The sequence below is a fragment of the Bidens hawaiensis genome, unplaced genomic scaffold, assembly GCF_021521415.1.
Source record: "Bidens hawaiensis isolate Kalapana, Puna unplaced genomic scaffold, B.hawaiensis_p1.1 tig00006190_1, whole genome shotgun sequence".
NCBI classification, from domain to species: domain Eukaryota; kingdom Viridiplantae; phylum Streptophyta; class Magnoliopsida; order Asterales; family Asteraceae; genus Bidens; species Bidens hawaiensis.
The window spans coordinates 50,961-74,426 of NW_027491410.1; the positions used below are offsets into that span (position 1 = coordinate 50,961).

The 23,466-nt window shown below is 34.7% G+C and overlaps 1 protein-coding gene and 1 pseudogene across 2 annotated transcripts; one reads left to right on the plus strand and one right to left on the minus strand.

Moving 5' to 3' along the window:
- Nucleotides 1-14,633: 14,633 nt before the first annotated feature.
- Nucleotides 14,634-17,723, plus strand: LOC143631657 (sulfite exporter TauE/SafE family protein 3-like; annotated as a pseudogene). Its single transcript, XR_013153400.1, has 11 exons — nucleotides 14,634-14,838; nucleotides 15,134-15,294; nucleotides 15,376-15,576; nucleotides 15,671-15,735; nucleotides 15,992-16,019; nucleotides 16,101-16,192; nucleotides 16,267-16,353; nucleotides 16,450-16,500; nucleotides 16,584-16,889; nucleotides 17,368-17,508; nucleotides 17,584-17,723. The product of XR_013153400.1 is annotated as a sulfite exporter TauE/SafE family protein 3-like (transcript).
- Nucleotides 17,724-19,506: 1,783 nt separating this feature from the next.
- LOC143631658 (DNA N(6)-methyladenine demethylase ALKBH1C-like) lies at nucleotides 19,507-23,196 on the minus strand. Its single transcript, XM_077100348.1, has 4 exons — nucleotides 23,094-23,196; nucleotides 21,557-22,239; nucleotides 20,771-21,115; nucleotides 19,507-19,856 (listed from the first exon to the last, which is right to left on the minus strand). Exons 2-4 carry the CDS (start codon nucleotides 21,656-21,658, stop codon nucleotides 19,581-19,583), a joined length of 723 nt encoding a protein of 240 aa, XP_076956463.1. The 5' UTR covers nucleotides 21,659-22,239; nucleotides 23,094-23,196; the 3' UTR covers nucleotides 19,507-19,580.
- Between the last annotated feature and the right edge of the window lie 270 nt (nucleotides 23,197-23,466).

Here is a 23,466-nt window from a genome sequence, read left to right on the forward strand (position 1 = left end):
AGTTTTCATGAAGACTAAATCTTAAAGTTGTCTAATACTTTGATTGTTCCCTATCAAAACTAAATCTGAAATATCAACAAAAAAACCATGTAAAAAAAGACCCAAAGAGGTCCTAAACTCTGAAAATATGTTTTGAACAAATAACTTGTAAAAAAATAAATTAATAAATAAATACTCATTTTATTTTAAAATAACTATTTATAAACAAAATAATAATAATAATAATAAATATCTCATTAATTCCAACACATGATAGCCCGAGCTTGGGAACAAAATTGTTGAAAAAGATTGTAGACCATTTGAGCATCCAAAGATCAATGCTTGAAAAAAGAACATAATATTTGACATCAAATATTGGAAATTAGTTTGCATATAATTATTCTTTAATAATAAAATGCATGCAACAAATTAAAATAAATGCCACGGGTGACTAAGATACACATCACCGTACACTCCAAAATCAAAACTCAGCCGATTATCCAAGAAACATTGAAGAATTACAAAATAATAATGATGTAAGCATTCAAATTTTTTCAATATGAATAAGTATTATATTAAAGAATGTACCTTTCACCAACATAGATGTAGGAATAACAATACGCGCGTCCAGCTGAAAGGCAACGGTTTGCCGGCTCAGCATAACAAAAGGCTGAAAAATCAGCAGTAATTCCAACTATTATGAAAGAAGAGCCGAGAGCAGGAACATAATGCTCTCACACTATCGTTCCCATAAGAATGTAGACCCCAACTATATTTGTTGAACGAAAATATAATTCCTTTCATATACCTACCTATATTAATCAGTTTTATCATCAAAGTACTAAAATATTTATTTTCAAAATGGGTGCTTATTCTCACCCTTACATTCTTATAAAAATGTGAAACATCAGTCAATGTTGCAATTTTAATTACAAAAACGTCTCAAAGTATATTGGTTGATACAAAAATGATGATTTCTCTAACAAATGGAAAAACCTTTCTAGAGCATTTTAACCACTGTAATCGACCTAAAAAAATTAGCAAACTGTAGAAGACTAAGGGTACATATGTTTTTGTCCTATCATGACAACATTTTATTTTTAAAATCATAAAAATATGTTCAAAACATATCATGAATTCAAATGGTGCAATTTAAATGCACAAATAAATAATTACATTTTCTTATACAAAACACAATCAATTACTTGAATATCACCCAAGACTTGATTGCTTCTAAGGAGAATACCAAAAAATAATCGTACATACCGATCTTGATTAGATAACACTATATATAATAATTGAGACAATGAAGACACAAACAGAATGGTCCATGGTTCAGTAAGCTCTTTGATGAGCTCTAGATCAAAAGGGTCCAATCAAAGGGGTCTAGAGGTCTGGATATTTATATATATATATATATATATATATATATATATATATTTGGCACTTGAAGTCTTATTACATTTCATAATATTACACTTCAAAGACCCATATCATTACTTGAACATCACCCAAGACTTGGGTTCACCATGTCCGCATTGTCCACATTGTTCCTATAAACATTACACACTTACTGTATATGTATATAAGTATTCATCCAAATTGAAAAAAAAAACAATAATGACACAAAATTATAATGGAAAAATCCCAAACCTTAAGAACATCGGCCAATGGGAATTGTTAGGTTTCAGCCTGAATGTCAGCCTGAAGGATGGAAATGGAATTGCCTTTGACATAGTCTGGTTGTGTACATAATCCACTATATGTGAATTCAATTTTAATTTTGATTAAAAGGAAAAATGAAAAAAATGCCAAAATGACATGTGACAATTTAAAGGGATTTGATGAAAAGTATTTTTTTAATTAAAAGGAAAAAATAAAAAAATGCCAAAATGTCATGTGGCAATTTAAAGATATTTGATAAAAAAATATTTTTAATGAAAATGAATAAAATAAAAAAAAAATGTCAAAATTCCATCTGCCAAATTAAGAGATTTGATGAAAAGTAGGAGATGGTTGCTTGAAAATCCACTCTTTTATTATATAGATAGATTACAACCTTCTTTACAAAATGGGTGCATTAAAGATTGTACTTTAAGCTTATTTTGTTGTAGAAGGTGGTGAAGAGAGTGTACCTTTGGTTAGTTTTGTTGTACGACTGCTGCCTATCAACGTGTGTCTCTGGTTTTAACACATTTATTCTACACGTGGCCTCCTTCTGTTGTTTCTTGATTGAGGTAATATATGTGTTCAGAATTCACATGGAGATAGAAGTCACCATCCTCACAACGTCCATCATCCCAACCCTCAAGTCTGAAATCTCAATTGTGTGTCCATCACCAAAACATACGAACTTTGAGGCTCTGACTCCACCATGTCGACTACTCTCTTCAATTTCTAGAGGAAATCTACGTTTCTGTCTTTTGATTTTAGGGTTTATGTACGTTTTTGCTTTTCTTATTTGCTTTCTTATCTGTCCAACCCTTATTTTGTATGCAATGTTTTTCAGATTGAGTGAAAGAGGGGGACAATTTAAATGAACGGACTCAAAGCAAAATTAGGTAATCTGTTGGTCAATTTGTTCCTTTTCCAGTCGTATTTCATTAATTTTCAACTTCGATTGCATGTGATTTGGGATTTTTGTGATTGCAGGTACTTTGCAAAATTAGGTAATGCTTTGTTCACTTAGTGCTCAATTTGGGTCTTTGGTTTTACATTTTTGTTGTATAATGTAAGTTTTGGTAATTAGGGGTTTTAAAAGTTTGTTGTTGTAACACCACGCCCCTAACCCTTTTCAATTTAAGCTTAAAAGTACTAACTTAGGAAGTACAGGGACCAAAAGTACATATTCTGAAACTTTATTCCCACCGCGATACGCGACGGAGTAACAATCAACCCATCGCGATGGGCTTGGTGAATCACCGGACACGTGTTGAAACCGTGTCGACACGTGGCACAATATGACAGGCCACGTGTCACCCGCAGATAAGGCGGCGTCTTTTTGCGGCGTCGCGATACGCGATAGGTCACAAAGAACCCATCGCGTATCGCGATAGGGTACTGAATCAGCCTATAAAAGGGGGTGACGGGTATTGAGCTCTCCTCATCCCATTTCACCTCCACTTTCACATAGTTAACATCGAAAGGCGTGCCCGGTTGTCGTAGTAAGCCGACGTGCTGTTTTCTCGTAATACGTGCAAGAAACGAAGTTGGAATTAAGCTAGCAATCACATAAGCGAGTAGATCAAGTCCTGCCATATCGTGTTATCAATCTAAGCATCTGAATTAAGGTAGGAGTTATGTTTAAGTTATTTGAATTATAGCTTAGACTATCAATTGAGGCTATGGCCTTTAACCTTGATCGTATTTTACAAACATTCATTCACAAATCATGTTTTCATAAAACGTTACTTCATGATGAAGTAATGTTAAACAAAAGAGATATTTTGACGGGAATGTAGTAACTGGAAGGGGGATATCATTAGTAGTAAGTTTCTTGCCTAAAGAAAAGTAATTCGCATAAATCCCAATCAACCGAAGGACCCGTTTACTTACCTGGAGAAACTTACCAACGTGATAGAACCTATTAGGCCAAAGCATGCTATATCAAACGTCACATAAAACTAAGTGTTTTCATTCACAATCAAAGATAAACGATTTCAAGGTTAAGCTTACAATCATAGCTTAACATCATTCAAAACATTTATACGAACCTATTTATGTATAGGTTAATATCATTCACAGTCAATAAATCAATCAGTCAAGGTTTACAACACCGACGGTACAGGTGAATACGTTCAAATCTTTTTGATCAGTCAAAATATATTTATACTCAATGAGACGAACGGGTGTTTGTCTTAACGAGTCAATCAATGTCTACATGAGATCGAGTAATCTCTAAAACTTTATAATACAAGATAGAAAATAAAGTCAACTCAGACCGAATACACATGTGTCTGGATCCAAACATAACCGTTCAGCCTAATCATTCTAAGGCTACGTGGCCGCGGGCTAATGATCATAACTAGTCTCCCGGAAAGGGCTACGTGGCTCGGGAACAATTGTGTGTGTAGGGCAGCGGTACATAGACCAGAAGTAGAAATGCTTCTGCTGAGCTTGTAGAGAAAACTATATTTGTATTATATTGTCATTCAAATGTTTTATTAAGTCATACGTGTTCACCAGCATATAGCTGACGTATTTTTCCAACCCATTGCAGGTAATTAAGCGTAAGTAGCATTAGCAAGGATTGGAGTCTTATTGAAGATAAAAGTGCGTACAAGATGGCTCCACTTTTGATATAAAATCCTTGTAATATGAAAACATATATTTTGTAAACTAATACTCGGGTATTTAATTCCCGATTAAATTTTCAATGTAAATTAATATTATATTCAACCTAAAGTCTTCCGCTAAAATTAATCCATAAACTCTGATATATTTACAAAACAGGTACCAACTTGTGGTCACACGCCTAGGCCCTAAGTCGGGGTGTGACAGTTGTCTTGGTGTATGATCATTTTTTAGCCGATTTTCGATTTTGTTTAGCTGTTTGGAACTGCTTTTGATAAATAGAATCCCCAACTAGTTAAAGTATGTGTAGTGGGTAGGGAATTAGGGATTAGTTAAATTTTTTACCAATTTATAATTGGTTCTTAACTGGTGTATGATCTGTTTTTAGCCTGTTTTCGGTTTCGTTAAGCTTTTCATTAACAAAATCCTGAGCCAGTTCTCAGCTGCTTCCTATAATATCGGCTACAAATCAGTTCAGTTTTTGTGTTGGTTAAGTTAACCAATTCTTTTGCCGGTTCAGTTAACCAATTCTTTCGCCCATGTTTCACTGATTAAAGCAAACAGAATAAAGCTTATACATAACTTTAGCACACTAAAAGACAATTTACGTATTTATTTAACCTGCCAAAAACATAATTATGCTGTTAATTATGTATTAATACATTAATACAACAATTTAACAGAGTGAATAAGCAGTATGCCCAAATCACTGTCACCCAGTGTAGGCGAGATTCTATCCAACATCACACTTGCAATTAAGATTCTTTAGTAACATGATGATAGTTTAAACATTATTGGATTAAGATACAATATTAGTTAATATATATGTGTGGTTGTCTTCTATTATATAACTTGTATCTAAATTGTTTCACAATGGTTTTGTTTACTAACGTTTGAATTGAATTAATGTGCAACCAACCGAGACAAGCGGACTTGAAGGTAACGATTTTCAACTTTGTATTTTGCAGTTTCATTTTTTGACATACAGAAGATCGCATGATTTTCCAGCACTGACTTAAATCAAACAATGAAATCCTAAGTGCTACCAGGTGCTGATTTAGTTCATAGGCATGTGAAAGAAAATGACGAAAAAAATTGAAGACAAAATCAATTTAGAGGGGAGAAGATGAAATCAATTCAGAGTCATATATTCCGAATCGAGCGTATTCTGCACTTTTTGAGGTAATCAACTACTTTCTAAGCTTTAAACTTTGACTTGATTCATATGTTGTAGGAACTTTACAACATCCCTAGCCCTTTTTCATTACTATAACATTTATGAAATATATTTGACAAATTGTAGAGTAAGTTTCTACCATAAGTTGGATTTTTATTGGAAATAGAACTTACTTTGAAGATTGGCCTGTGAAAAAATTTGCATATTTATCACTGTTAAAGATGAATAAATGTTGCAAAATTTTACGCCATTTCTTTGTTTCCACTTTAATAAAATATTCGTTTACTTTCCTTACACTCTTCCAAATGAAATATTTTGAAAGAACATACTGTTGGGTTTCAACGGTGGTCAAAGAACGATTTAACGGTTTAAACACGATTTTAATATTCGTTTCGTATTTATCATATTAACAAATAAACGTGCGCAGCGGAATAATGAGTAACCACCATAACGAAACCAAAACAAGGATCTGGTTACAATCAATACGAGCACGAGATCTAAACAACCAAACAACCATAAACATAAATAACAGTATTAAAATTTACCTCGGTTATGAATAACCGATTGAGACACTAGTAAACCCAATGGGCTTTGAGCCCAAACACCACACTAAAAGCCTTATTCACCATTTAACCTTGTTTAATTGTGTCTGGTTAACTAATTTAAGCGGGCTTGATGTTCATTATCCCCGGTGTAACTCTCACGGGATATAACCGGGTCGGCCCGCGTTGACTTGACCCGAACTGGTCCATATTTCCAACTGTCTCCCACTTGGACGGTTTTGGATTAAGTAGCACAACGCTGACAGCTAGAGGTGCTCTAGCTACACATAGATGTCCCCAACTGATTATGACATTTTTAAATTCATTAACCAAAATATCTTGGAATACATTATTTGAAGATAATGAACTTATAGTAATCGTTGTCATCTATCATTTCCGTATGAGACATCAATTGAACAATGAGACATTGATCAAATCAATTTCATATAGTGTTCAATTATTGTAGTTCTCGATATTGAGTCAAAGTGGTCCAATCAAACACACAGTAAGTTTGGGTGAGGCCTCACACTTTACCAGTTTGAATCAACGAGGGCACCATGATGTCTAACTGTTGCATTTATGTAGGAGTACAGAATCCCATCTTGATTACATACAACTCACACTGAACTCCAGAATATTCCCAATCAATGCCTTTATGACTGGCAGTTACGCAACAACGATTAACATGATCAAAGAATACTCTTCGGTAAACGAAAGTTCTAATATGTATCTCAGGTCTAAGGATACTAAATGAGTATACCATTATCAAAACATCTTATGATCAAGATCCATGAAGATGATTTGATGCGAGTTACATCCAACGTCATTCATAATGAGGTATGTGAGTTTGGAAGTCAACTCATTGAGTCCAAAGTCAGAATAGTCTTAATTCAGAATCGTTCCCACGAATCTGACCGACTATGGATAATTTAGAATACAATACTCATGGATTAAACGTATTAAAAGAACATAGTTGTATTATTCAACGTTTGCATTTTAACCATTAAATCAAAAGTGAACTGAAAAGTACAACTGCTTAAATGTTCATATATCCAAATACTAAATCAAAATAAATCACTAGAAAATCTGAGCCCGATAGCATCTCTATGTTGATCATGTTTGTCCTGAGTCATTGGCTTAGTGAACGGGTCTGCTAGGTTTTGATTTGTGTCAACTTTGCTTATTACGATGTCACCTCGTTCCAGTATTTCTCGAATAAGGTGGAACTTCCTTAGGATATGCTTGGTTCTGTGATGAGACCTTGGTTCTTTGGCCTGAGAAATAGCACATGTGTTATCACTGAACACCTCGATTGGTTTGTTGATACTCGGAACCACATCGAGGTTGGTGATGAACTTCTTCATCCAAGCAGCCTCCTTAGCATCATCTGATGCAGCTATATATTGGGATTCAGTGGTTGAATCCGCCACTACACTCTGCTTGGTCCATTGAGAGTGAAAACTAATCCTGACTGTGAGCGAGAACCATCTCGGCCAGTCTCGAAGCTAGAATCAGTGTAACACCTTACAGTAAGCTCTTCTTCCACTCTTCCAAACACCAAGAACATATCATTGATCCTATTCAAGTACCTCAGAATGTTCTTTACTGCAGTCCAATGGGCAATGCCAGGACTTTGCTAAAAACGAGTGGTCATGCTCAAGGCATACGAGACGTCAGGTCTAGTACATAACATAGCATACATGATAGAACCAACCGCAGAAGCATATGGAATTGCTTGCATGTGCTTTGCTTCAATGTCCGTTGCCAAATATTGCGATTTGTTCAACACGGTTCCTTTAGTCATTGGAACAGCTCCTTTCTTGGAGTTTTTCATTGAGAAGCGTGCCATTACTTTGTCTATGTAAGTACTTTGACTTAACCCTAGAAGCCGCTTAGATCTAACTCGGTAGATCTTTATTCCCAGAATGTATGCGGCTTCTCGAAGATCTTTCATTGCAATACATGATTCCAACCGGTGTTTAACTTCCTTAAGCATAGGAATGTTGTTTCCAATGATCAATATATCATCCACATACAAGATAAGGAATGATATAGTGCTCCCACTAGCTTTTCTGCAAACACAAGGCTCATCTTCATTTTGATTTTCTCTTCAAAATTAAGATTCCAGCTGTGAGATGCTTGCTTAAGTCCATAAATGGACTTGTTCAATTTGCACATCCTATTAGGATATTTAGGATCGATGAAACCTTCAGGCTGAACCATATAGACATCTTCAGAAAGGTGTCCATTAAGAAAAGAGGTTTTGACATCCATTTGTCATATCTCGTAGTCATAGTACACGGCTATAGCAAGCAGTATCCATATTGACTTAGTCATAGCAATGGGCGAAAAGGTCTCATCATAGTCAACACCTTTAGTTTGAGTAAAACCTTTCGCGACTAGCCATGCTTTATAGGTTTGTACATTTCCATGCATGTCGGTTTTTCTTTTGAAAATCCACTTGATCCCTACTGCCCGACCATCGGGGTGTAGCTCAACCAAGTTCCAAACTTGGTTATCATGCATAGACTACATATCGGCATTCATGGCATCTTGCCATTTCTCAGATTCCGGATCCAAGATAGCAGATTTGTAGTTAGTAGGTTCGTCTTGAGACTCGGCTACTAATAAGACTTCGGGACCATCTAAATGCCACAAGTATTTAGAATTTGGTATGGGAGTCCTGCTACTTCTGCGAACGCTTGTGTTCATGTCTGATGTATCATCAACAACAACTTGTTGATCAGACGCTCCAACTTCCTCAACGGTTATTTGCGGTTCTTGAATTTATTCAAGATCGATAATGTTATCTCCAGTTCCTTGATTGAGAAATTCTTTCTCGAGGAAGTGGCATTTCCTTTTGATAGAAATCGCATTTGTATCAGGATGAAAGAAGTAATAACCGCTTTGGTTATAGTATTCTACGAAAATAACTTTTGCGCCGCGGGGATCGAGTTTGTCATCAGATTCACTTGTGACATATGCATCACATCCCCATACTCTAAGGAAAGACAAATTGGGCTTTCACCCATGCCATATCTCATATGGGGTTTTGTTTACCTTCTTAGTTGGAGCTAGATTGACAATGCGGGCGGCGGCCATAAGGGCGAAACTCCAAAAGGAGTGAGGCAAGTTGGTTCTAAACATCATTGATCGAACCATGTTTAGCAAAGTTTGATTCCTCCTCTTGCTCACGCCATTATGTTGGGGTGTGCCGGGTGGAGTGAGCTATGAAAAAACTCCACACTTTTTAAGATGACTGATGAACTTTGAGCTGAGATACTCTCCATCTCGATCTGATCGAAGTATCTTAATGGTTTTCCCAAGTTGGTTTTCCACTTCGTTTTAAAACTCTTTGAGCTTTTCAAAAGTTTCATGCTTGTGTTTCATGAGATACACATAAACGTATCGACTATAATCGTCGATAAAAGAAACGAAGTATCTTTCATGGTTTCTAGGCATGGTTCTGAAAGGTCCACACACATCAGTATGTATGAGTCCTAACATATCTTTTGCTCGTTCACTTTTATTAGTAAAGGAGTCCTTGGCGACTTTGCTAGCTAAGCAAGATTCACAGTCGTCAAAAGAGTCTAGTCCTGTGGATTTAAGAATCACTTTGGATTGGAGTCTTTTAACTCATGCCTTGCTTATGTGACCAAGTCAGCAATTCCATAGAAATGTATCATTGATGCCAGATCTGATACGTTTTGAAAGATTATATACGTTATTATTAGTTTGAACAGCAATCTTATAAATAACATTTCGAGGTTTAGCCTCAAAATAAAAGATATCATTTAAGTAAGAAGAAATAGCCATGCCATTAAAAACATACTTAAAACCTTGTTCAAACAGTAAAGAAACTGAAACGATGTTTTTGGTCAAACGAGGAGCATACAAACAATTATTCAAAGGAAAAACAAGGCCAGATAGACAAGTAAACTGAAATACTCCAGTTGCTAGAACTGGCACTCTCTTCCCATCACCAACGATGAGTTCCATGCTGCCTTTATTCAGCTTCTTCCACTTCTCAGGCTCCTTCAAGACATTAACGATGTGAAAACCACATCCGGTATCAAATACCCATGTGTTGCTAGAGACAGTGAAAAGTTCAATAATATATATAGAAATACCTCTAGAGGAGCCTTCACTACTGGCCCTCTTCATTCTGATCTCAGCATGGTATTCGGGACTATTACGCTTCCAGTGACCCATTTGGTTGCATCGGTAGCACTGGCGCTCCTCAAGGGGCGGCGCTGGTATCTTTGGAACCCCTTTGTTAGCATTGGTGGCACGAGGGGCAGCAATGGTAATATTCTTCTTGCCTTTGCCTTTACAACCCTGACTCTTGGATTTAGGCTTCTTGACACCAGCAGATCGTATCATCAGAACTTTATTGGTTTTAGAGGGAATGTTCATCTCAATCGTCTTGAGCATGTTGTGAAGTTTTGGCATTGTCTTCACCCAGACATTCATGTTGAAATTCATTACGAACTGGTCGTAAAAGCTGAGGAGAGAGTTTAAGATGAAGTCCGCTGTCATCTCATCTAGCAGGGGATAATCAAGTTTCTCGAGTTGATCGATGTGCCCTTTCATCTTAACGACATGCGCAATGACGGAAGAGCCCTCTACCATCCTGCAGCTAATAAGTTGTTTCATGGTGTCGAAACGTTCTTGACAGGCTTGTTTCTGAAATATGCTCTTGAGTTTCTCAAGCATCTCATAGGCACCAAAGTCTTCCAAGCCTTTAGCAAGCTCGGATGTTATGGTGGCTAGGATAATGCAGGAGACCTCAGCCGAGTCATCCCTATGCTTCTCAAGAACTTTTCGAGCAATGGCTGTATTTTTTTTAGGCTCGGTTGGAACAGGTCCATCAAGAACATACAGTCTCTTTGCCAGGGTGAGAAAAAGTCTCAAGTTGCAGTGCCATTCAGTTTATCCTTCTCAAGGATAGACTTAAGGGCGTAGGACGAGTTTTCGTTAGTTGACATCTGATTAATAAAGCAAAAGTAAATCTTTTAGTATTTTCGACGTTGTAATCCTATTATTAATGACCTAATTAACATTAATAAAATAGGAACTTTGAGAATCTGGCTTCCATTTATTAATGGCAGCTGTAACACACAACATTAATAAGTGGTTATGCAGACTGACAACGATTCCCAATTGTGAATAGAGCACAACTCCCGATTATGAGGCCTATTAAGACAACGATTGCCTAAATAGATATGTTTAGCCTCATCTATGCCCACTTTAAGTCTTCAGACAACTGTAGCACGTAACGGAAGAGTAAAGTAATAGTCGTCCTAATACAGTCACATGTGAAATGGCCGGATGTGTCAACGAAACGCTTTCACCTTGATGGGATAGGCTAGAAATCAAGCACGGTGTTGTAGCTTCAAACACTTGAAATTTCGCAGTGCGCCTCAAGTGTGACTTATAGTAGGATGGCATAGACTATTGTTTTCTAATTGGGATTAATTTTAGAATTACTGAATAGAGTTAAAGACAAATTTTACTGTATATTATCGGGACAACATGATGAACCATTTCATCTCTCATGACACTTAGTTTTAAATAACCTATTAAAACTAAGTTTATCGTGATATGACTAACCAATTTTAAGTTAATAGAAAAACTATAAAGTTATTAGCTTTTGGAAATTAAATAGCTTTTAATTTGCAAAAACATAACTGTTTAATTAAAAATATTTATTTTAAATTTATTTGGTATTAGCATGGTATATTATAACATATTATAAACAACTAAGCAACCACAATAGCAAATAATAATATGTAAATCCCAAAAGGCCAAAATAGGTGATCAGTCTTGCTAGAGCCAATTAGCAAGACCGATCGGGTCAAGGGGTCACAACACAAAACAACCACAAGGATGGACTCTTGGTGCATCCTGTCATCTTGACCAAACTCCCACTAACTCCAACGATCATGTGAGCTTGTCCTCGAATATCTTCGGGTCTTCTTTATTACAAAATATAAAATACTAACAATTTTCCTATTACGATTTTGAACCATCCATATGGCTAAAAGAAAACCATAAAAATATAACCGAATATAATACAACTTTGAACCATCCATATGAAAAATCAAGCTCATACATCCAAACACACAAAGGTCGGGGCCGGATTTACATATTCAAAATAAAAGACCGGGTAGTATTTTGGTCAAATAAAATAAATAAAACTTTGACCAAATCAAGATTACCCAAAATAATATCTAGATCAAAAACTTTAACCAATTAAAGTTTATGATGTAGATCCGGTAAAAGACCGGTATCGACTCGTACGTTGTAACCACGTCTTTGATACCACTGTTGGATTACAACAGTGGTCAAAGAACGATTTAACGGTTTAAACCCGATTTTAATATTCGCTTCATATTTATTAATCGTATTAACAAATAAACGAGTGCAGCGGAATAACGAGTAACCACAATAACGAAACCAAAACAAGGATCCGGTTACAATCAATACGAGCACGAGATCTAAACAACCAAACAACCATAAACGTAAATAACCGTATTTAAGTTTACCTCGGTTACGAACAACCGGTTGAGACACCGAGAAGTAAAGAACGATGCTAGGCGACACAACAAGGCGAGATCCAAGATTCTGGCGACGTCACGGAGGTGGACGGCGGCAAACGGCAGCTGTAGAGGCTCCGGCACAGCAGCGACAGCGGGACAGCAGCAGCGACGGCTGGAGGGCGGCGGCGCCGGCAGTGGCGGCGACGGCTTAGTGGTGGCGGCTAGGGTTTATGTGTGGAGCAAGTGTATTAACATATTAAGATAATATGTGGATATTTATAACTAGTAGATTATGGTTTAATCTACTATTAAACCCAATGGGCTTTGAGCCCAAACACCACACTAAAATCCTTATTCACCATTTAACCTTGTTTAATTGTGTCTGGCCCGGTTAACTAATTTAAGCGGGCTTGATGTTCGTTATCCCCGGTGTAACTCTCACGGGACATAACCGGGTCGGCCCGCGTTGACTTGACCCGAACCAGTCCATATTTCCAACAGATACATCCTATTGCAGAAGGATCTCATGTTAGCTATACGCACACTTCATAAGATAATTTATATAGGCTAAAACTATAGTTAATACATTAATAAAAAAAAGCTAATATTTTGTATGATTAATATAACAGTTTGAAGCTTTTGTGTAATAAATATCACCATGATTCTTCTATAGTTTGTTTTTTTGATAGGTTTCTCTTCCATTCGGAGTTTATTTTGATGTTGTAAAATTGACTCTTATAATTAGACCTGCCAAAGCTAGGAACAGCCTTTCCAATGCAAGGTTTGAAGCCTAAGTTGGATAAAAAACCGGATTACTCATGTGAGAGACGTCCTGGGCAAGAACTGATGACAATACATAGCTGAAATAATGAGTTATCACAATTATTGTTTTTTATATTTATGCTTTGTTAAATAACAAACAATACGTTTTAGTTGAAGTTGGCTGGAAATCAACCATGAAGTGTACTTTTTGTCTAATTGCGTGGATTTACTCGCCTAAGTTTACTATTTGTCTAACACGCTATACAATGACCCGCGCAGCGCGCATGTCGGCCTCCATACTAGTTCCTTATTTAAATTGAAGTTAATTTTATACGAATACAAGTATACAACTGCACATAAAATATTAGCATATGACCCATAAATGTCCATTTTGGATTTTTAGAGTTATTTGGTTTTTAGAACATTTTCAACACCAAGAAATCGTATGCTAATCGAAGGAATTCTTAGCTTTAACATAACTGGTAACTGAGTATAATCTATCGTGTGATTTGGACTATAATATCACTATGCATTGATTTTAAATGATTTGTTAGATCGAGAGCGAGTTAAATAAGAATATAAATATTTTATATGTTACCTTGAAAATTTTATTCATGTTAATTACCTATATAACACATACATATCCCTTTTCTTTTCTTGCTCTCTTTATAAGTTTTTCATAATTTCTGAATAACATGTTATAGTATAAAAAGATATGATTTTAATAAGAACAGTAATGCGAAGGGTTTAGTGTTTCTCATAATTGTTCCATTATTTGTATGTAGTAAGGCTTGCCATCACCACTTTGGTGGGGGTGATATGGAAGTTTTTCCTAAAGGTTCAGGTTGAATTAGAGTTGTTGGTTGTTAATTAGGAACAAAAATAAGCAAGTAGGACTAGCTCTTATCAACCTTTCATTATCGTTCAATAAATTTAGATTACCATATTTGTTAAAGTAGCCAATAAGTAGATAACCTTATTGTACAAGATAACGTTTGGGAATTCAAAAAAAACTTCATTGGTTTCAGAAAACTCAAGTGGGTCGGAAATTCAAAATAACAAGTTACCATGCATATATTTCTCTAACATCTAATTTTATACAAATTGGTGTGACAAAATAACAAGTTACCATATATATTAATATTTGTCACTACCCTCATATTGTGATGCCACTGCCACACCATTAATTTTAACAAGCCTGAAAACCACTTAACAACATGCAATTCATATTTCTTGTGTTCTTCTAATATCTCTATATCTTCAGTTGAACAATTAAGTTCAATCGGAGTACTTATAGAAGAACAATATCAAGAAAGTGTTACAGGGTTATCGTATTGAATGATGGAGATTGGAGCACATAGATGTAGCATGTTGCGAGTTGTGATGATGATCCTGATGAACTTCGTGTTCGCTTCTAGTGACTGAAGATGCGGCAGCAGTTGCAGGTTACGACGGTGTAGATGAACGGACTACCGCGTATCTTGTGAAATTGGTGAAGAATATGTTTCAAACAAATGGAACTGGTTATGAGCATGTTTGGCCTGTAAGTTGACAACTTCATTAATAATATATAACTTGAACAGGTATTTTTATTTCGTTTATAAACTTGTGTTTCACTTAATGTCATATTTTTCTAATAACTTGTGGTTGTTAACTTAAAAAAACAAACTAATTTCATTGATTCTAGATTGACTCTTTCTCTGAATACGGTTTTATAATTAATTAGTCCCAACAACACATGACATGCTAATCGTGTGTTCGTTAATCACCGTGGCACATGATACTAACTACACATGACTAACTGTTAATACTTTAAAAATGAAAAATTAACATAACAGGATATGGAATTTGGGTGGCAAAGTGTTGTTGGTAGTTTTATTGGATTTTGTGGAGCAGCATTTGGGAGTGTCGGTGGAGTTGGAGGTGGTGGGATATTTGTGCCAATGCTTACTCTAATTATTGGTTTTGATGCTAAATCCGCTACCCGCGATTTCAAAATGTAAGAATAGATTACATCCAAATATATAATTTAATGACACATTCTCACATGAGTTGTGTTTAAAAATTGTATGTATTTCAGGTATGATCATGGGTGCGGCAACCTCAACTGTTTATTACAATCTTAAGTTAAGGCATCCGACGCTTGACATGCCGATTATTGATTATGATTTGGCATTGCTTATTCAGCCAATGTTGATGCTTGGAATAAGTATTGGAGTTGCTTTTAATGTGATTTTTGCTGATTGGATGGTTACAATTTTGTTAATTATTCTTTTCATAGGTATTGTTATGTTTAAGTTCAATTGTGTATTTTTATTTCACCCTTTGGTTGTTTGCTAAAATCACATTTCAAATTATAAATGGTTAATCTACAGTCATATCAACCAAGGCATTCTGCAAGGGTGTTGAAACATGGAAAGAAGAAACAATCAAGAAAACGGTAATATATATATAGATAAATTTCAGTGTTGCCAAGTTTTATAATATTCAAGGAACTAGTAGTTAAAATGACTAAAAAGAACAGTTTTATTGAAATAAAGGAACTCGTTTACACATATATAACCGGTTTTATTGCTGATGGTACGAAACTGATTATTTGACGCCTAGCTAGCTAGTTACATAATCTGTTCATTCAAACTATTATTTATTTCTTTAAAGAAAATAACGGTAAGTTCTTGAGCATATTTTTTTTTCAGGAGGCTGCTAAGCTCTTGGAAAGCAATGGTAGGATTATTTGATATATCATGATTGCAAACATTATTTATTCTATTATAATTTCCACTATTTTTTATATATAAACTACAGATGGTGCCGAGGCAGAATACATGATTCATTCTCGTGATCCTAGCAACGGAAGTACAAGTACATCCTACCCCAAAAGAACGTTAAATACAGAGGTGAAACCGCTGCGAAAAAGCCTGATTTCATTGTATAAATTTTTGAAAATATATTTTATATATAAACATCTCAGGTTACTATCTATGAGAATGTTTGTTGGAAAGAGCTAGGCCTTCTTGTCTTTGTTTGGATTTCATTCCTTGGTCTGCAAATCGGAAAGGTAATTAATTAACATAACTTAGAATGTTACATTGTTCACGTTTTCTATAAGCTTTATTATTCTATGAACTTATGAATTTGCATATGATGGTGACAGAATTATACTTCTACTTGTTCAACATGGTATTGGGTGCTAAACTTATCACAGGTATACTTTCTAACCATTTTTTTTTTCCGATTAGATAGTTTTTGACAATAATACTAGTTATATAATTAATTATTGTTATGTAGATTCCAATTTCTTTTGGAGTATCTGGTTATGAGGCAGTTTGCTTATATAAAGGAACAAGAACTATATCATCAATTGGAGATTCAGCCAGCAACCTTAGCGTAGGACAATTGGTTTTGTATTGTTTTTGTGGTGTTGTAGCTGGTTTGGTTGGCGGCTTACTCGGCCTAGGTGGCGGTATTATCATGGGCCCACTCTTTTTGGAGCTTGGAGTACCTCCACAGGTTTCAAGTGCAACAGCCACATTTGCAATGACGTTTTCGTCATCTATGAATACTACCTTCTAAAGTGTTTCCCAGTTCTTTATGGTAAGCGCATAGCTTTATAGGAAACATATCACACGTGTCAAAATTTGTGCTCAGTGTAGTTTTAATGCATAAAACCTTTTAAACCTTTAGAAAGATATATAACTGAAAGATATATAACTGTTGAAATAATATTCTTCTTGTATTTATATAATTATATTGTCACACCAATTTGTATAAAAGATAGAGAAATAATTATTTAGTTAGATTAATGGATAATTTATCGGTTTGTTAGTAGAGGTCCCTATATCAGTCTACAGTCTCTCAATGGAGGTCCTCCTTTATATTCCATTGTGCTAGCTAGTAAATACAATGTCTACTTTACCCTTTAATCTCAAGAAAAGAATTTTCTTCCTATTTTTTTTGGAAAAAAAGTTTTTTGGGTCAACCCTAGTCGTTTCAACATGTACGAAAGGTTGCTTATTACCCAACACGTCCATCTTTATCTAAACTGCTTATCTGATTATTTATAATTCTGTAGCCGCTTATTTTCTACTCGTGGCAACGATTGCTGCGTTTATCGGTCAACATGCTATAAAACAACTGACTATGAGGTTAGGGCGCGATTCACTTATAATATTCATCCTGGCATCCACCATACTCATTAGTGCAGTAACATTAGGTGAGTTTTTTGACTAAAATTTTTGATGAAACTACATGGGAAACTTGTATTTTTATTAATGTAGTTTTTTTACAGGTGGAATTGGAATCAAAGACATGATTGGGAAAATTGAGCGAGATGAATACATGGGATTCGAGGATCTTTGCAAGTATGAGGTCTAAAAACTAGATTAAAATTATTTCTATAAGCTAGAACTTGTCAAAATTCTATGATGTGGTTACTTGTACCTCGCGGTGTAAAAAATGTACTGTGCCAGGAAAGGCAGGCCTAGCTTAAGATTGTTTCATTTATACCAAATCCATTTTAGATCCAAATTGCTTCTAAAAGTTGATGTTACTACATCGATGATTGTGGGACTTTGTTTAATGTTATTTATTGTTTGTTATCTCTAATGACTTGTACGTTTGTTTCGTTGAAACATGTTCAATGGCGGTTCTAGAATTATGTGTAAATATATTGGTTGTTTTATACAAAAGTTGCAACTTGTAGGTTTTATTTCCAGACTGTCTTTTATTTAGTTACATATTCATGTTAATGGTTACTTTGATCTTCGTGACACTGAATTACTCGTCATCCTCGCTACTTTTCTGACTATATTCTTCTTTATAACTCAATCACTCTTTCTACCAAGCCTACCACTTTTCATCATGCTTATAAATAGTATGTATGATGGGATGCAATGTGTACTGAAAATTGTTGGCTTACACTCCAACCGGGCCTGGATAATGGTTCTAGTTCTTGCTTACACTAACATTGTTGGCTGTAAGTGGGTATATAGAATCAAGCATTATCTTAAAGGTTCATGTAGATTTAAATTGGTGTCCATTGTGTAACGGCTCACGAATCAACTCTGATCACATTCTTTTTTCGTTCTATATGTCGACTTTGGTTGCGCAATATATAAGTCAATGTTGTAATACTCCCACTATTTGTGTTTTTTTATCTTTTGCGTTAATTAAAATTCTTTTGTCTTTGCATCAAAACTTGTGGTTGGGTTCAACCAAGGCCAAAGTGCATGCGACAAATATAACGAATGAAATTTCTTGAGTTTCTTTTATCAAACATGGTTCAGAAACAGCTAACCGAATGAAATTTCTTGTTCTTGAACGGTTCACGCAGAGATAAAAAAACAACCACAAACAAAATTTATTTGATTTGACTAACATAGAAATGTCAATGTTAACGGTTCAGTTAGGCTACCAAGTTTGTGTTGGTGCTCTTTTTAACATATTCATATGTTAATTTTACACATATATTATAGCTTTATGTTAATAACATATATGTACTTTTACCCGTGCAGTGCGGCGGAGCGCGTTAAATGCGTTACATGTTCGAAAGCTACCGACGGGATCATGACGGTAACTTGGTCAGTATCGGTTCATCAGTTGTTTGCAGTAAACGTTTTGTTGCCAAAGTTGAATGTGAAAAGAAAAAAATTATATTTGGCGGGTGAAGAAAAAATTACAGTAATATATTTTCAAAAAGAAATCGAATTGTCATTCCAAAAACCGCCCAGTAATTTCACATGATTTAATTGTTGTATGCTATGATGCAATACTTACTAGAACTTAAGTTATGGGAGTAGAATATAATATATAATGGTTTGATTATGAAATGCTTAACTAATTTTATATATGGGAGAATATTGCATCATATTATGAGTACCAAATTACACTTCATTCTATACATTTTAAATGCCCACTTGAGTTTCTTAATTTATTGTAATCATAATATATAGTCATTGCAAATTAGAGATGGCTGGAAGATCATGTTGATTGTGTGTTATGTAAAACAAATCCTTAATCATGACTTCACCTTATATATAGAAAACATATAACTAGAGAAATGTGGAGGAATGTCATGCGGTCCAAACGATTTCAGAAATTACGTAATGGGCTATTATTTCCTTTATCAAGTAACGCACTAACTTACAACAGTTAAGAGACTAAATCAATCATCTGAAATATGTTCACACCAAAACATAGCAAACATTTAAGATCCATTCCTACATTGTGATGAACATCATCAAAATCCCAATATTGACATAAAAACAAGCTTCATAAACGATCGAGTCAATACATTCTAAAAGTTAGATTTAAGCGACCCGACCTCATATCTGTTGCTTCTTTAAGCAATATGGGAGCAGTATCAGGAATGATACTAGTAACACCATGATATACTAGCCTCGATTTCCCGCCAAATATCAAAACATCCCCTGATTCCAAAGTAACTTTTTCTGCTTCATCTTCAGATCGGGTTTCACCATATTTAAACTCTGCAGAGTCGCCTATCGAAAATGATACAACGGGTAATCCTTTCTTTATACTCTCTTCACTTTCATCTTTGTCCTAAACACATATCAACACATATGTTAATTCACAATCTTTTATTTCACTTTCATCTCTAGCAAATAAATATATATCCACATTTCTACTTTTGAGTTTTTCATTCGGTTAGTTATAATTCAAACTAATCTACATCTTAAAATTGTTAAAGGGTAAAACTGGCATTCTGCCAAATGAAAATGAGACAACTATACATATAAAACTGTTCTTTTATTTTTTTTAATTTATTTCTTTTGCGAACAACTTTATGCGTATTTGAAACAGTAAACAAACCGAAAGTTCAGCGAACCTTTTGGCGGGAAGTTCGTTTGTGTGTGTTCGCTTAGTAAACAAACGAACACAAAGAAAGAATTCTGTTTGGTTAATTAAATAAGCGAACACGAACAGAGGCCCCGTTCGTGTATGTCTGTTACTGGACGCTCGGTAATGTGTTCGTTTATGTTTGTTCTTTTACATCCGTTAACGTTCGTTTGCGTCCACTAATGTTAGTTTATGGACGTTCATTTACAAACATTAACGTTCGATTATGTCCGTTGTATCTACAACATATTATAATTTCTAGCAGTTTAAAGCACCAAACTTTAACTACATAAGAAAACCCATTAATAAAAAGAAATCTTGAAAATAAAAATAAACAAAAATATCATTGCGGAAAGAATTTCAACAATTATGTTTTTAGTCTATATCTTATAGCAGTTTAAAGCAACAAAGTTTAACAACATGAAAAAAAAAACCCATTAATAAAAAAGAATTATAAAAAAAATAAAAATTAGCGGTGCATAAAGAACTTCATAAACTATGTTCTTTTTTTATTTTTAAACAACTTCAATCACATTTCTCTATTTATTAGCAATCTAAAGCAACAAACTTTAACCAATTAACAAAAACACATCAATAAGAAAGCTATAATTTCTAACCTGATGAAGACCAAGCCTGCCAGTGTCTGAATAAAAGTTGACGATGCATATATCAGGTGACATGTTAGGAACAGCTTTGCCTTCATTTGAACCACCAACGTTCGCACGATTATACTCATTTGAAACTTGTATTGATTTTTCAACCATATCACAAAACTCTTTAGGAATCCCCGGAGGTTTAGAGTTATCAAACGGTCTTAACTCAGAATACATATTAGTCTCGGGGTCCCAATTTTTACCGAGACACGTCATCTTTAAATGTAGTTTTGTTCCACTACTATACCCAGGTTGGTAAAAACCTCCATCAGTAATTCCAAGCTCCCTGCAAGTTTTTACGATACTAATCTGAAAATAAAACCATCAAAATCAATCAGATGAAGTTGTAAACATCTAGGGGTGCAATCGGCTTGTTAAAAGCTCAAGCACGAGCTCAAACCAAAATATAAAGCATCTTTAATAAATGATCCTAGCCCGAGCTTCATTGTTGAGCTCAAGCCGGCTCACAAGACTACAATTTGTATGCTTTTTATTTAATATATTAAAACAATCATTGTATATAAAATTATGAAAAAGTAAGTAGATAATCCATATTATGTTATATATAGACTAAAATATATACAAAAAAGATATATAAATGTAACTAAAATAATTAATAGATATTACATAATAAACGAGTTGAGCCAGAGCGGAGCTTGAGATTGAAAAACTACTCATGAGCCGAGCTCATCTACACCCCTATACAATTGTAAGTTGCAAATTTGATCTTTAAGCTTTAAAAACACATACCTGATCAGCAGAAGATATATAACCCTTCATGAGTACCATCCCAGGCCTCAAAACGGTGATGTTTTGCCCTTTCATGGATTGCTTTCGTCTTTCTCGTTTCATCACATGTAATGGAGCTTTTAGCTTGATTACAGAACCATCCTTCTTTGGACAGATATCAAATCCAGAATGATTTAATCTTTCATTATCATCATCATTTAGAGACTTATCCGCAACTTTTTCACCTTCTTGGATTCATCATCGGCATCCAAAGGCATCAGCATATTTTTAAAATTTTTCACACCCAAAGTCACATCTTCTTCATCATCCTTCTGAGATTTTTCCCCAATTTTTTTCACCTTCTTAGAATTACCATCAGCATGAAGTGACATTGGTGTATTTGTATAACTTTTCATTTCTTTTTCATCATCCTTTTGAGATTTTTCCCAAACTTTTGTCACCGTTTTAGAATTATTATCAGGATCAAGTGGCATTGATGTATTTTTAAAATTTCCCACGTCTTCTTTGTCATCCTTTTGAGATTTTTTCACACTCTTGTTCACCTTCTTAGAATTATTATCAGCATGAAGTGACATCGGTGTATTTTTGAAATTTTTCACGTCTTCTTCATCATTCTTATGAGATTTTCCCCCAAATTGTTTCATGTTCTTAGAATTATCATCATCATGCAATGATGCATCAATCTGAGAGAACATCAATTAAACTTTCTATAAAATTAATAGTTCCAGCAAGTAATTCTTTTAGATTGTGATAGGGATGTAACCGAACTGAACCAAACAGAGCCTTGTTCATGTTCGCCCGTTAAACTTTTATCGGACATTGTTCACAAACAGCTAACCGAATGGAATTTCTTGTTCTTGAACTGTTCAAACACACACAAATGAACAAACAGAAACAATGTTTTATTTGATTTGACCAACCGAGAATGGTCGGTGTCAACGGTTCGGTCCAGCTACCAAGTTTGTGTTGGTGTATTCTTATATATATTCTTTATGTTGATAATTTTCTTAAATCCATATAATACGATTAGAAAAGTTATTAAAAAAGTATTAAAAACCTTTAACGAACGTAAGCGAACACAATATTGAACGTTCATGAACATGCTGTTCATTTAGTAAATCGAACAGACCTCCTTCATGTTTGTTCATTTAGTAAACGAACGAACGTAAACAAACTTCCCGCCAAACAATTCATGAACAATTTGCCGAATGCAGCCCTAATATGTAGGCCTCTAAATGAACCGAACGTTCATGAACCGTTCAGCGGAAGTTCATTTATTTAATAAACGAACGGACATGAACACACATTTTGTTGATTCATTTAAATAAATCACCGTGAACATCTGTTCGTGTACTATGCATGCAGGTTTTAAACGAAAAATCTGAACATAAAAATTTATACAATTACACGTTCATGTTCATGTTGGGTTAAAGTTAAATGAACATGTTGGTGTTTGTGCGGTTTACAGGCCTAGTCATTTGTGATGATTGGAATTAATGAATTTGAGAGTAATAATCTATCTGCAAACGTATCATACCTTAGGTTTAGGTTTCCACTCCGTTGGAGAATTAGAAAATCTACCAGGACCAGAACGAGGATTATTATTATTATTATTATTATTATTATTATTATTATTATTAGTTGAAACTAAAAGCATCAGTTGGTTAAAATGAAGATACCTGACGTCAATTTGTTGGTGAATTTGTAGAAATGGTGTTCAAGAAAACACAAAGAAAACAAAGTGAGGGGGTGTTTGGTTTCCTTATTTTTATTATTCACTTTTATATATTAAAATATTATTTGAATAATATAACTTATTTTACATTTTAAAGAAGAAAAAAGGAGTATTCATAAGTTAGAATTTTATAACTTATAAATACTTCTTATATAAGGTATAAGGAGGTGTAGAA